This window comes from Aulostomus chinensis, chromosome 3 (genome assembly GCF_037954235.1).
Source record: "Aulostomus chinensis isolate RoL2024-O1b breed Wild chromosome 3, RoL_Achi_v1.0, whole genome shotgun sequence".
In the NCBI taxonomy this organism is placed as follows: domain Eukaryota; kingdom Metazoa; phylum Chordata; class Actinopteri; order Syngnathiformes; family Aulostomidae; genus Aulostomus; species Aulostomus chinensis.
In genome coordinates, this window is record NC_141322.1 from 9,654,727 (window position 1) to 9,667,702 (window position 12,976).

A 12,976-nucleotide genomic window follows, 5' to 3' on the forward strand; every position below is an offset into this window, starting at 1 on the left:
TAAATAACTCTCGTTGAGTTTGTGTGTTCTTCTGGATACTCCGGCTTTCACCCAGTCCAAAGACATGCAAATGAGGATTAGGTTAATTGGATACTCTAAATTAACCATAGGTATGAATGTGAATGGTGTCTGTCTATACGTTGGCCCTGCAATAGACTGGTGACCGGTGCAGAGTGAAACCTGCCTCTTGCCCAAAAGCCACTGGGATAGGCTTCAGCTCCCTGCAACCCGGAACAGGATAAGCGGAAGAAAATGGATGTGTGTGTGTGTATATATACACACACACACTCACATTTACAAAGACCCTTTGTGGAAAACATTTTTCCAGTGTTCCGGTGTGGGTGTTCATGAACTGTAGCAGAAACATTTTCATATAAAGTAATTAATGAAATCATTTTTTATTTAAACAATGGTATTTAATAAAATGTGTACATAGCCAATGACCATATACACTTTCTAAAGGTGAAATGACAGTATGAAACATTTCAATGTCACAGTGGAGAAAAACAAAACTTGAATGTAGAGTTTGAGATCTTTCATAAATCTCGTGATTTAACCAGTGAGCAATGGATTGCATGGAGTAAGTGACAAAAAACAAAACCAAGAAACAGTGGATAAAGTATGTACAACGTCACTTATGTCATACAATTATGCATTCAATGTAACTTACTTATCCTCTCCAATACTGGAAATGACACCTGGAACATTTGGAGTACAGACGTGTCCTTTAGTTTGTGATTTCCCTCTATCACTTCTTTCTCAGAGCATTTCACATGAGAGCTGCAACAATTGATTAGTTTGAATGAAAATTAATCACCTATTTGGATAACAGATTACAGTCTTTGTGAGTAAAAATGTCAGATTTACTTTTTCTAGACACTTAAATACAAAGCCTAGGTCATTTTTTGTCATTTATACTGGAAAATTAAGTCTTACGACTGTTGGATGACCAGAGGAAGCCAATTTTACACATCATTCTGGGCTCTGAGAAATTGTGTTTAACAATTTTCAAAAGTTCATGACATGTTTAACACTTCAGATTCATTGACCACTCATTAAAAATGATCAATACAATAATCAGTGATGAAAGTATTAGCTACAGCCCGTTTCACACGCAATATAAATCTTTGAAATGCTCCTTGAAAAATGTCTCCTACTCAACCAAGGCAGGATGCAAAGCCCGAACACTCCAAGCATTTGCTGTCCCATCTTGCAATGCACCATCTTCCTCTCTTGAAGGATCAACTGTGTTCACATGTTCGGTCTTTTCTATCAAGTCTGCTGGTTCCTGGGATTTTGTGTTCTTGTCCTGATTCACCTCAACGGTTCCATTTTCAATAGGAGCATCATGCATTTCTGTTTCACTGTCTGAGTCAATAGATATGGTCTCTGTGCATGTACTAGGTGGTAAGGAACAGTTTTGTGTCACCCGTTGCTTGTTTTGCTCTGTGTTTGGGGTACCAGACTTGAGGCCACCAGATCTCCCCACTGAGGTGCCCTCAGACTTGGCCTCCTCAAAGACCAAGTCGTGTTTCACTTTCTTGAGGGCCTGCATGTCAAAGCCAAGCAGCACTGACACCTTTCTGTTCTCACACTGTCTCTCACACACCCTTCGCTTGGTAGCGAAGTGGCTACAAATATCAGATTTCCACAACCACAAACTAGCAGACAGCTTCTCCTCTTCCTGTGGAGAAAGGTATGGGCGTTGGTTGAAATAGGCAGTCAGGAAATTCTTCCTGGCTTCATACGTCTTGTGCTCGTAGCTTCGAGGATCCAAAGCGAGGCCATCAGATTGAGCCGGATTTCCAATAGTGGTAGAGGAAATCTTTGACTCCTTGTTCAATTTTAACTTCTTGGGGTTAGGTGTCATCTGTGTTGGCAGCTGTCTCTTGAGAAAGCCAGCCCCTGATGAGTTGAGGGTCAAACCGGCCTTGAAGCCTTGACTCGCTTGTGTTCTACCAACTGCCCTGCACTGCACGAGATGCAAGGTGATTGTGGAAGCTACCATGTTACTGGTGTACACTCCCAAGCAATGAATGCACTTGTATGTCATCTTCTTTTCTACCGGATGCATTGTTTGGAGCACCTGATGTCGCTCCCTCAGATGCATGGCCAATGCATCAGAGATGGGACCTTTGAGGATGGTGAAGCACAGTGGACACAGAGTTTTCCCAACCTCACTCTTGTGAGTCTGGGAAGGGTGACTTCTAGTTACCTGTTCAAACCTCTTTTCAACCAATGAGGGTGCCGTCACTTTGACCATAGGTGCAACACTATTCTGAGGTGTGGACTGATCTTTACCATTGATGGATTCCTTCATGTTGAAGGTAAGTACAACAAGCTGGATGTTAATGGACTTGTCCTGTTTAACAGTGAGGTCAAACGTCAATGGAGATGCACCGGGGGGTCCCACAAAATCGTGAGGGTGAGCCTGGCCCACATGCTCGATAAGCTTCTCAACACTATGGAAAGCAGAGTGGCACTGCGGGCAGGTGAGTCCATGTATAAGCATGTGGTTTAGCAAAGTATCGCTAGGCAGATATCGGTTGCATAGCAAACACTTACTGGTAAAGTTATGGATTTTCATTATATACTTGGCCATTGCCCACACTTTCTTGGCCTTGTGTGCACTCTCAAAATGCGCACTGTAGAGGTTTTCAGGAAAAAGCTCATTGCACACTGTACATATCTTCCACTTCTGGGTTTGAGCTGTGTTTACACCAGCAGTGTTGCTTTCAGATGTTGTGTTGTTGCCAGGTAGTGTAATACGCACCTGATTGGCAGCAATGTATGACTGAATCTTAACAGGGGGCGCTGGCTTTAAATAGCCAATTACTGGTTGTGCTACTTGATCAACTGAAAGTGGGTGACCTCTGCGTATGACCATAGAGGGCTTCTGGGACACAGATGGTAAGCTTTGAGGCCTGGCAACGATTACGTTAGCATGTCCAATCATGGTAGTTACCTGAGCACCAATACGCTCGTGGTACTCGATAACATGCTGCACTAATGCCTCATAGCTACGAGTAGAAAACTGACAGCGTTTACAGAGGATGTTGTTCCCGTTGACAGAATTGGCACCATTTTTGACTGACGATTCAGGAACCACACCAAGATATGGTGAGACAATATGCTGAAAATGTTCTCTGTAGATGTGCCTTCTCACAACATTGTACAGCGAGTCCCGGAATGTGCATTTTTTGCAATAGTACATTGGTCTCTCCACACCATCCCCCTGTCTGGATTTTTCAACAAATATTTTGTCCTTGTTTTGTATTCCTGTCCCCTGTGAACTCCCATAATTCTGCCTAGACCTCTGGATGTGGAATATTTTCACATGCACCTCCAATGTTCTTTTGCTTGCTGTGAATGAACAGTATGGACAGTTGAGCAGAATTTTGCCCTCAAAAATGCTCCTGTGCACATTGCGGAAGTGATTCTTGTAGCCTGAGTAGAATTTGGAAGAGAATTGGCACTCTGTACAGCAAAAGGGCTTTGATCGGTATTCCTAAAAGACATAAAGGGAAAGGACAAGACAAGATAGATGTTGAGTAGAACATATACATTTGAAAGGGCTTTGGTGACAAAAATGTAATTTACCTGTGTTTTAGAGTATGATGGATCCCACCCACAGATATCAAGGCATTGAGTTGACTTAACAGTGTGCTCGTTGGGGCAAAATTCTTTGTATTCCTGGGGGAAAATTAAGCATGTGTGTTAAACCAGTCAATATTAGTTTCCATAAAGTATGGCATTTTTTGGGAGTGAAAATCCTCTAAAACAGTGAGCAATTCTCAAAACAATTGAAGAAGGGGCATGGAGTTCAGTGGAAAACTATTTCCCTTACATGTAATTGGTAGGCCTGTGTGATTTGGAAAAAAAATGTATCTTGTTGAAATTCTGATTTTCAGTCAATATCCCAAAAAATTAAGTTAACGCATAGTTGTAGTACAGTTCAAGAAGGATGAAAAGGATTATAGCTGAATGATTGATTTAAAATTAGAACTGGCATTTGATACAATGCAACTGTCTTGTTACGTAATTATACAACACGGCAAATCTGCCTGAGGGGTCATCCAAACCAATTAGTAGCATGTGCTCCTTTGAATCATTTTTTTCTAACCAATTAGAAGTGACGAAGGATGCACTGACTCCCTAGCTGGCGACAGTAGATGGGCAGTTTTTAGCGTGCCCAGCCTGATCAGTAACTGGCCTGTCAGTTTCATGTGTTCGATTCCCAACCGGTGACTTTCTATGGTGCACCACTTCGCCAGGAATAGACAGAGCAGAGCAGGTCAAGGCAGACAGTAAATCACGCAGTATATCCAGTCAATATTTAAAACCAAACACCATGAAACGGAAACAATATAAATACATACTCTGTGAATGTAACTGTAATGTAAATCAAGAGACAATGGCCTATCAGCAGAATTTGAGCAAGTTAACAAAGTTGGGCAGGCAGCTGGAAATTAGCAGCTGTGTGAAGGACCGACACGATTGGCGTCACAGTGCACCTGGTGTAAGTAAGGGGGTTAAGCTTGCTATTTGTCAAGCATGTAAGGCCAAAATAGTTCCATACAGAAACACATCAAACAACTAACCTAATTAGAAACTTAAAACTCCATCAGCCCTTGAGCCTGCCCAGTTTAAGGAAACCATCAAAGGGGAAGCACCTAAAGCTACGATAGTATGCAGAACTCAGAGCAAAGAAAGGGCATGTAACCTCCCTTAACCTTCATTGGCTGCTGCATTCAACTGCTTTTATTTGGTACGTAAAAGATATGACGGACACAGTTGGATACACAGCAACTCATTTTCAGTAGAATGTTAATAGTACCTCTTTCCAGAAGGAGAGCACTTAATTTATTTTGAGAGTTGTTTAAGAAAAGATTCAGTAACCTAGTGCAATGTGGGGGAAACTGTATTAGTAATACTTCTGTAATTATGAAAAAATGTTATTTAAGAAAAGTTGATTGTTTTTTAATATTCTGTTTTAATATTCTGTCAAATATAATTCTTGGACAGAAAATCTGCATCTGCAAAAGTAGGTCCAAGGAGGTCCCTGTGACAAAAATATTTGGAATCAGCCAAGAAATATGCAATCAGTGCATTTCTAGTTGTGACCCATGGCCACGGTGGAAACACCTGACACAATCCATTCGCAGTGCCAAGTCTGCTGGGTGGGACAATGCTACACCATGGTTCTCTCTCTCTCTCTGGTGGCTCATCATTTCATTGATTTATGAAACAGTATGTTTAGTTATGCAAGAAAATTTGTTTCTCTCTTTCATTTTTCATAAACCAGCTCTGAATGATCCACTGTGCTCAGTGCGGGCAGCTGTGGGGTCGGCAGAGCTTCAGGACTCTTCTACCTGGCTGCAGTACGCAGAGAGAGAGCAGAGAGGAGGTGGACACGAGTCGCATGAAAATGCCCAAAATGAGACAAGAACATAGTGAAAAAAACAGCACTTTCAGTAGATCAACTATATCACCCCTCAGGAGATGTTCTGGTAGATTGTTAGAAAAAAAAAAGGTCATCCACTTGTAGTAAGCAACTGGAGCCCAACACACATGTAGCTATGTACCGTAAATGGAGCAAATACCCGTTTGTGTCATAAACACTGACAGCATGGTGACGAGGCCATGTAATGTACGCCATCCATGCCACATATAAACAAAGCTGAAACTACTCAATCTTTTATAAATTGAATAAAGCTTGGGACATGCAAGGATGAGGACAAACTCCCAAATCGGTTTATTTTTCTTTTTGTCCTCCATTTAAAAAAAAAATTCTACTCATTTACATTTTTAACTTTTTAAGATATTTACACATTCATAGGTATTAATTTTAAATTCTCCTTGCATTAGAATATGGAGCAGAGAATAGTTTGATGGTATCATGAAATACTGCTCCATCACATTTTCAAACTATAACAGTGACTACTGAACAGAAATTCAAATCACAATTGCAATATCTGTCGGAAAAATTGCAATTAAGATTTTCTTTTCAACAAAATTCTTCAGGATTCCATTTTTACCACTTTACCAGTCAGTCATTTTGTGTCTTTATAATCTTTCTGCTGTGTCACAAGTTTGTAGAGCAACCAAACACACCTATTAAATGACAGCCTGTTTGCTTGTTCATGATCCATGATGGAGGAATACAATAGGTTGCTTGAGAGCCAGGGACAGAGCACAATTTGGGTTTGTCAATGCAACCAAACTTATGAGATACGCCCTTAATTCTTGATAGTGTTTTCATTCAAGGGCTTAACAATTAGTCAAAGGACAGCAAATTAACATCTTCACACAATTACAGCTGTGACTAAATTTTGACAAAAACAAAAACAAACATCAAATATAGGCCTCATGTGTGATCCATCAAGCCCATTATGAGTGCACGATAGTTTAAACAAAAGAATATATGTATGGTCACCTCTGCAGCCTCCTTGCAGAACTCCAGTCCAATGTCTCCGAGCGCTTTTTTCACCTGCTTCCTGGCTCTTCTGATTCTGGCTAGGTTATTCACGGGGAGCTGATACATCTCTCCTGACAAACACATCAAATATTTTACGTTACATTGATGCAACGAAAATGAAATGACTGTACATAAACGTGCTTGTATTAGACAATTACATTTAGTTTCGATCATCAATAATATCATTGAAAGACTATTACTACTTGTAGTGAAACAACAACAAAAAAATATGCCTGGAATCGCATCCAACTTGCTGAAAAAAGCAAGCTAACACTATGTGTGGCCATGCTCCGGTCTACGGGGGCCCAGTGCCATTTGAGCGGGCATGATTCCGGTTAGCCTACACAGATTGACCGAGAGCAAGAAGTAGGTTTTTGACACAATGAGCATATCTGTTAGCTTTCTTGCACCAAAATGACCGATGCGTTCGGAAGTCGGGAGCTGAACAGTGCTATCCTGTCCGCTTTACAGCGTGGATGCATCGTTAGCTGTTGCTGTCGGCTAGGTTAGCATCAGCGCTAGCTTCGCTGTCATAATTGTTTTCGTTTTCAATTGAGAAACGAATCGATGCATTTTACTCACCTAGTGACATGCATTAAAATCAACTATATAAAGGCTACCTCACCGCATTAATGAAAACAATCCCCGGCCTGGTCGTAGTGTGCGGGCTAATAGGGATATTCCGCCTCCTGTAAGCCGGTGTCCCGGTGTTGATGCCCTGCTCCGCAGCTAACAGCTAGCTAGCTAGTACGCAACATCAGTTTTTGAAGCACTAACCTAGATGTAGGGAGTGAACGCAAGTGGTGCACACTTATTGTAAACAAGATAATTCAACAATGATGTGTACACCGTTGCTCATAATAGTACCTGCTAACGTTACTGAACGTGTATTATCTGATCCAAGTGAGAGGCAACTCGCGATCCAAAATGGCGACAACAAAAAGACGGAAGTTGAAGCAGAAAGCAGAGCAGAGCAGGGGCTGGATGTTTAAAGTTTCAGTCTATTATGTTAATATAGTTTTAAATTCAGTAATTATAAGCATACATTGATCGATCCAATTTTAAGGTTCGTTAAAAAAAGGAATGTTTGCAGTTTACATATTTTAAGCAAGGTTAAGGTTTAAATTGATTTATTTTTCCTATCCAACCAAAAGACAGAGATTTTTGGATAAGATACTAGACCACATCTGAAAAAAACACAAAACAATTCATAATATAGGATTCCAGATGATGCAATTTATTCAACACATAAAATAGAATTATAATCCATTATTCCAGTAGTTCCATAACCTCCATAACAAGTGTGCGAGATCCTGTCATCACCAATATGGAGACCGTCTTGTAGTCCAAGTAGAGAACACACTGTCCATTCACCTGGCACACAAACTGTCGTACCTGAAGAACATGATTTTAATCAAGCCATGCTAGCTTTTGCTATTAGATTCAAATATGTGCCTCTTTCTTTGAGATTATCACATCCCAACCTTCACTCCAGCAGCTGCTGCAGGGCTTCCAGGGTCAACCGCTTGCACATAACAGGGGGCTGATCCTCTGACAACAAAGCCCCATCCAACTGCATCTCCGATCACCTAGATCATGGGGAAATTAGTTACATTTTAAAGTGAAAGGTAATCTCTAATTTTGGATTTGGGCATCAGCGATTTACATGAAGATAAAAAAAGAGAGAATGCAATGAGATCCTTTTTTGGGGGGAGGCCAAAGTGCATTAATAAGTTGTTTCGAATTGATAATAGATGACAGTAATCTTAAGACCGGTTTTGAATGAGGAGTTGTGGCATCACCCACTTCAGGCATTGTGGGGACACTGTTAAGGTTTAAATATTTTTGATGGCCATGAGAGATCATCACACAGCAATAAAAAGAAAATAGAAGAAAATCAATAAGCCATCATCATCACTATATTCAGGGCATTTACAAAGTGCTGCAAACGATAAACATGTCCAAACATGTTTGAATTTTGTATTTTTGCTGAAAAAATGCTCTGTGGTGAACAAATGTTTATGAGAATTTCATGTTTTGCTCAGCAAGATAATCTTAAAAAATGAACACATTTTCTTTTTAGTTCATTAGAAGTACAAGGCTAACATCAGACTCTATTTGCAGACACATGACTTCAACGTCACCACAGCTTTGCTCTTTTTCTGTTTTTGGTGAGATGACATTTATTGTCCATGACAAACTCTGTAGTTCCTGTTAGCAACTGCCATTTTTAAGACACACAAAATGCTTACAAATTCTCAAATGTGGTATTCATTGCCATTTTTTTTCAGTCAACCAAAAATGCACTCATATAATCTATTTACTTGGAGAAGAGGAAGTTGGATGTTCAACAATGTTTTCAGTTTTAGGACCCATTCCTACACTGCTCTATTACATATACCTGCGGTGGAAATTGTCACATTTTTTGTATATGGACATCTGACCTTGATAAAACTACAAGTTTTACACAAAATTGATGGCATATATATATATACATACATATATATATACTGAAATAACACTATGAAATGTGCATGCATACTTACATAACCCACACTGAGTCATTGTAGTCACTCACCGTCAACACTCTCTTATTGAAGGGTGCGCCAGGTGCCAATAACTCCTCACATGTAAAGTTTCTACGAAGCACTGCAAGGTCATTACAACAAGTTACTTATGTACTTTCAAGGTTAAAAAGACAATATTGCAAACTTTCAATTTCTTAAACTTTTTTGGATGAATTTTAATGCAGCACTTGCCTGATTTAGGATTGCATCTCACGACTGAGGATGAAGACAGCTGGACAAGAGGAGGAACTCCAGCAGAGTGAAGCTGAAGAGATTTCAAGCTGCCTCGACGCCCACCAGTCACCTGCTTCAGGTCTGAGCTTGGCCCCACTGTCATTGAAAGATGTGTAAATCTAAAATGCAGTATAGTCCAAGTAGAGAGAAAGTTATAGATACAGAGATTTTTCTTAACCTGACTGAAAACCATTGGTAGCCTCCTGGGGTTGGTTTTTGCGCAGGACAAATGGGCTATCTGGATGGGTATCCTCTTGTGTAGGCACCACCACAGCATCATCATTGTCTTGTTCACTTTCATTTATGAGCTCAGACAAACGTCGGCGCCGGCGAAAATTAATGCAGAATTGATAGAGCAGTCCACTGTCAAAGAAATCATGTTTCCTTTCCACTGAAGTTGGGAGAGAGAGAGTAAAAACATATTTGACTGTTAAGATTTGTTGTTGGCTTTGTATTTCTAGGGGCCCAAAGCCACCTTGAGTCTCCTCACCATGCCGAATGATGCCGTGTTCTTGCAATGCACGGCACAGCTCCACTCCTCGACGCCGGCTCTCTGCCTCACCATTCTGAAGGAGCCAATCCAGCAACTGGCATCCAGGAAAGGAACGTTGATGAGCAACACCATGCTCCTCCCTAAGCTGCAAAATAGAGTGCTTGTCCCCTGTAAGACTGACAATATACAAAACAGTAGATCAGATATATCCTATTGGCGAAGACGGGCCAGAAAGGACAAGGACAAGTTATCTGAGTTGATTGAGCAAGTTTATTGTAATACTTGATGGGAATTTGAGCACAAATTTAGCAGCTCTTACTGTTCATACAGCCGCTGTCCTCTAATGAAGATTTTCACCTCTGTATTGAAGGGGAAGGTGCCATCATCCTTGCGGAAACGGTACAGCAGTTTGGCATCCTTGAACACAGGTCTCTTATCACAGACTATGAGAAGGAAACATTTCGAATTAAAATGAAGCTACATCTTTCTGTTGGGACAGTGGGGTATTCTGCTTGCTGAGGCTCTACCTCTCTCCTACCATGGTGAACGATGTCATGATCCATGAGGTGCTGCATGAGGCGGACAGCGGTTAAACGATCTGGAGCTTCCTTGTGGTTTATAAGCCAGTCAATGAGCTCCTGAGCTACGAAGCAGTTAGGATATGTGCGTAGGTGGTAGCGTCTGTCCTTGATCAGTTTTCCATCATGAAGCCTCAACCTGGAAGCAAAATTATCATCAATCATCTATCCAAACTTTAACACCTAAAGACCATAAACATTTCATGCTGTGTCCCTCATACCTGAGTTGTTCCCCAGCAATCATGACTTCAGCTTTGTGTTGTCTGACCATAGCTTTTCTCTTCACGCTACTTGTTCGCTCCATGTTTGTTATCTATCAACTAGACTAGCAAGTGGAGCTAACTCTCAGTTATGGCCTTTAATGTTTACAAAATACACACTGAAACACACTGAGCCCAAATGCCATGTAGAATAGATGTTATGTATACAGAGAGGAAAGACATGATGCATTTCTGACAGGATTCTATAAAGAGAGAAAGTATAAGCTGAAATATCAGACCATTTAAAGCTCGCCGCAGATATACATTAAAAGACAGAAACAGGTCCTGAGGTGAGAGAAGTGAACCTGACAGATTAAGTAAGACTCTTTTGCCTCAAAGAAAATATTGGGTCCATTTTTTCAGGCCACATACCTTCTGAACATTCTGATACTAAAACTGTACTTTTCACAAAGAGTCACTAACTTGCTGTTATTCATTCTCACCTCACTCACGAGATTTCCAAATGAGGTGGACATGTTTAGCAGAAGATGCCTACTTAAGAGACAGGAAGTGTGTACCATTACAGTATGTACTAATGGACAGCTTGTAATGGGTGATCTATTGTAGACCATCGTTATTTGTACTCAGCAGCCAAACAAGCAAACCCCTTTCTTGTGCTGCTTTAAAATCATGGACACATATCACTATGGCAACAGCAGAACTAAGAGCAAAATGGCAGGATGTTGAGCATATTGACAACACTATTACCTGGAATTTCAACAGCATCAGTCACCATTTCTACAATCCATGTTAAACATAGACGCTTACAGCAAATTTTAAAAGAACAGCGAAGATAAAACATGGTAGTATACTATATGTCTCTGATATTATTCAGATCTTGTTCTTAAACATATGGCATTCATGTGCTGCGACTCGTCAGGTTGAAAGAGAGGGAGGCATAATACAGTTTTCAAATCGAGATGTGTAAAGCCATCATAATAAACCAATCATCTTCACTAACCACCACTTCAGCCAATGATAATAACTAAAAGTCACACAGAGAGCGGATGCTTCCAGCAACTAAAACCTACCCCCTGTCTCTTTGTGACACACCCATCACTAGAAATGTCACTCGATATGCAGTCACACTTGCAATTACCACAGGGCATTTTTCATCAGGGATATGGTGTAAAAGCTTTGGGACACCTTTGTCCATTTCCCCCAAAAACACTGTGTCACCGTTGTTACGTCAAGCTTGTTCATAGTATTTCTCTATTGACTGTGGCATGGCTCATTGTTAGAATGGTCTTTTAGTAACTGAAAGGTTGCTTGCACAGTACCCACTTTTCCTTTTGTCTGTGTTGAGGTGTCCTTCAACAAGATTCTGAACCCTTGCTGTTCCTAATGAGTAGGTTGGCACCTGGTTTGGCAGCCTCTGCCATCAGTGTGTGTGCATGAATGAGGTTTCATCTTCAAGTGCTTGACACTTAAAGTTATTTTATTTTCTATCAGGGTTAACCAAAACGTAACCAGTTTCTTCACTATTACTATTTATTAATTTATTACTGTTACTATTATTTTATTACTACTGCTTGAACTATGTGTGCTTTTCTTCTGTTCTGTATATACAGTGCTATGTTGCTGACTGGAAACCCAATTTCCCTGATAGACCTCCTAAAGGGATTAATAAAGTTCAATCTAATCCTGTCTAATCTAATCTAATTTGAAACTAACCTGTATGTAGATGATATCATATTGACATTATCTTATTCAAAGATCTCAGTTATGCATCTTCTTAGACTTATCTGAAATTTTGGTTAGTTTTCTGAAGACAAAATCATTTAGTCTAAGAGCGAGGTTATCACATTATCCATCATCCATTAGCTTTATCTGTTAGTAAAAGTTTTTTTTTGTTCAGATACTGAAAACTAGTTCCATTATATGCAGCTGAAATCAATTTTACAAAGTTCACACATAAACATATTTGTCAAGGCTATGATGAAAATATTGACACACAGTTGAGAGGTTAAACCACTGGCAAAGGAACAATCTCCTCAAAGTATAGTTTATTATGTCATTTTTTATGACTGTAGTGCATCTATTAGAGCAAAATCAGAAAAAGATCTGGGTGTGCTCCTTATAACAGCACATTGAGAAGTCATTCAGAGTCAGTCAAATTACCTATCAATTTGTTTAACTTGTAAGATTATTAAAATTAAGATTTTCTTTTGGCCATATGTCATCCCACACAAATTTTTTTTTAAAATGTTGTAATTCTCCAGACATGTACTTGCTTGGCTGTGTGGTAACTGGCTTTTTGTGCAAAACACTGGAGCTTCTTGAATACATCAAAGTCAAATCAAAAGCCTTTATTATCATTGTATAGCATACATCTTGCGGATGTGCTGGGATGCATCATCAGTGAT

At 40.1% G+C, this 12,976-nt stretch overlaps 2 protein-coding genes and 1 long non-coding RNA gene across 6 annotated transcripts; 1 reads left to right on the forward strand and 2 right to left on the reverse strand.

Annotated features, from left to right (window-relative positions):
* Nucleotides 1-383: 383 nt before the first annotated feature.
* Nucleotides 384-7,444, reverse strand: adnpa (activity-dependent neuroprotector homeobox a). Of its 4 annotated transcripts, none has more exons than XM_086198528.1 (4): nucleotides 7,346-7,444; nucleotides 6,437-6,549; nucleotides 3,601-3,693; nucleotides 384-3,508 (listed from the first exon to the last, which is right to left on the reverse strand). In XM_086198528.1, the coding sequence occupies exons 2-4, from the start codon at nucleotides 6,542-6,544 to the stop codon at nucleotides 1,154-1,156; spliced, it is 2,556 nt and encodes an 851-aa protein (XP_086054654.1). In that variant the 5' UTR covers nucleotides 6,545-6,549; nucleotides 7,346-7,444; the 3' UTR covers nucleotides 384-1,153. The 4 variants fall into 4 exon arrangements, with proteins under 4 accessions (XP_086054654.1, XP_086054655.1, XP_086054653.1 ...); XM_086198529.1 differs by having other exon boundaries at nucleotides 7,104-7,410; XM_086198527.1 differs by having other exon boundaries at nucleotides 7,061-7,410.
* LOC147267597 (uncharacterized) lies at nucleotides 6,767-12,244 on the forward strand. Its single transcript, XR_015112052.1, has 3 exons — nucleotides 6,767-6,844; nucleotides 9,247-9,358; nucleotides 9,741-12,244. It is a non-coding gene; the product is annotated as an uncharacterized LOC147267597 (long non-coding RNA).
* Nucleotides 7,705-10,656, reverse strand: LOC147267598 (DEP domain-containing mTOR-interacting protein). Its single transcript, XM_086198531.1, has 9 exons — nucleotides 10,572-10,656; nucleotides 10,311-10,489; nucleotides 10,092-10,215; nucleotides 9,770-9,948; nucleotides 9,458-9,670; nucleotides 9,238-9,375; nucleotides 9,057-9,127; nucleotides 7,963-8,067; nucleotides 7,705-7,873 (listed from the first exon to the last, which is right to left on the reverse strand). Exons 1-9 carry the CDS (start codon nucleotides 10,652-10,654, stop codon nucleotides 7,748-7,750), a joined length of 1,218 nt encoding a protein of 405 aa, XP_086054657.1. The 5' UTR covers nucleotides 10,655-10,656; the 3' UTR covers nucleotides 7,705-7,747.
* Nucleotides 12,245-12,976: the final 732 nt, after the last annotated feature.

What these genes read in the sequence shown, in the direction of transcription:
- adnpa (XM_086198527.1), bottom strand. An exon ending in TCTGCAAGGAGGCTGCAGAG is followed by an intron (nt 3,694 to 6,436) that starts GTGACCATACAT and finishes ATTTTCCCCCAG; the next exon opens with GAATACAAAGAATTTTGCCC. An exon ending in CATCATACTCTAAAACACAG is followed by an intron (nt 3,509 to 3,600) that starts GTAAATTACATT and finishes TATGTCTTTTAG; the next exon opens with GAATACCGATCAAAGCCCTT.
- LOC147267598 (XM_086198531.1), bottom strand. Translation starts at nt 10,654, where the DNA reads ATGGAGCGAACAAGTAGCGTGAAGAGAAAAGCTATGGTCAGACAACAC. An exon ending in ACACGGCATCATTCGGCATG is followed by an intron (nt 9,671 to 9,769) that starts GTGAGGAGACTC and finishes TCCCAACTTCAG; the next exon opens with TGGAAAGGAAACATGATTTC. An exon ending in GAGATGCAATCCTAAATCAG is followed by an intron (nt 9,128 to 9,237) that starts GCAAGTGCTGCA and finishes ATGACCTTGCAG; the next exon opens with TGCTTCGTAGAAACTTTACA.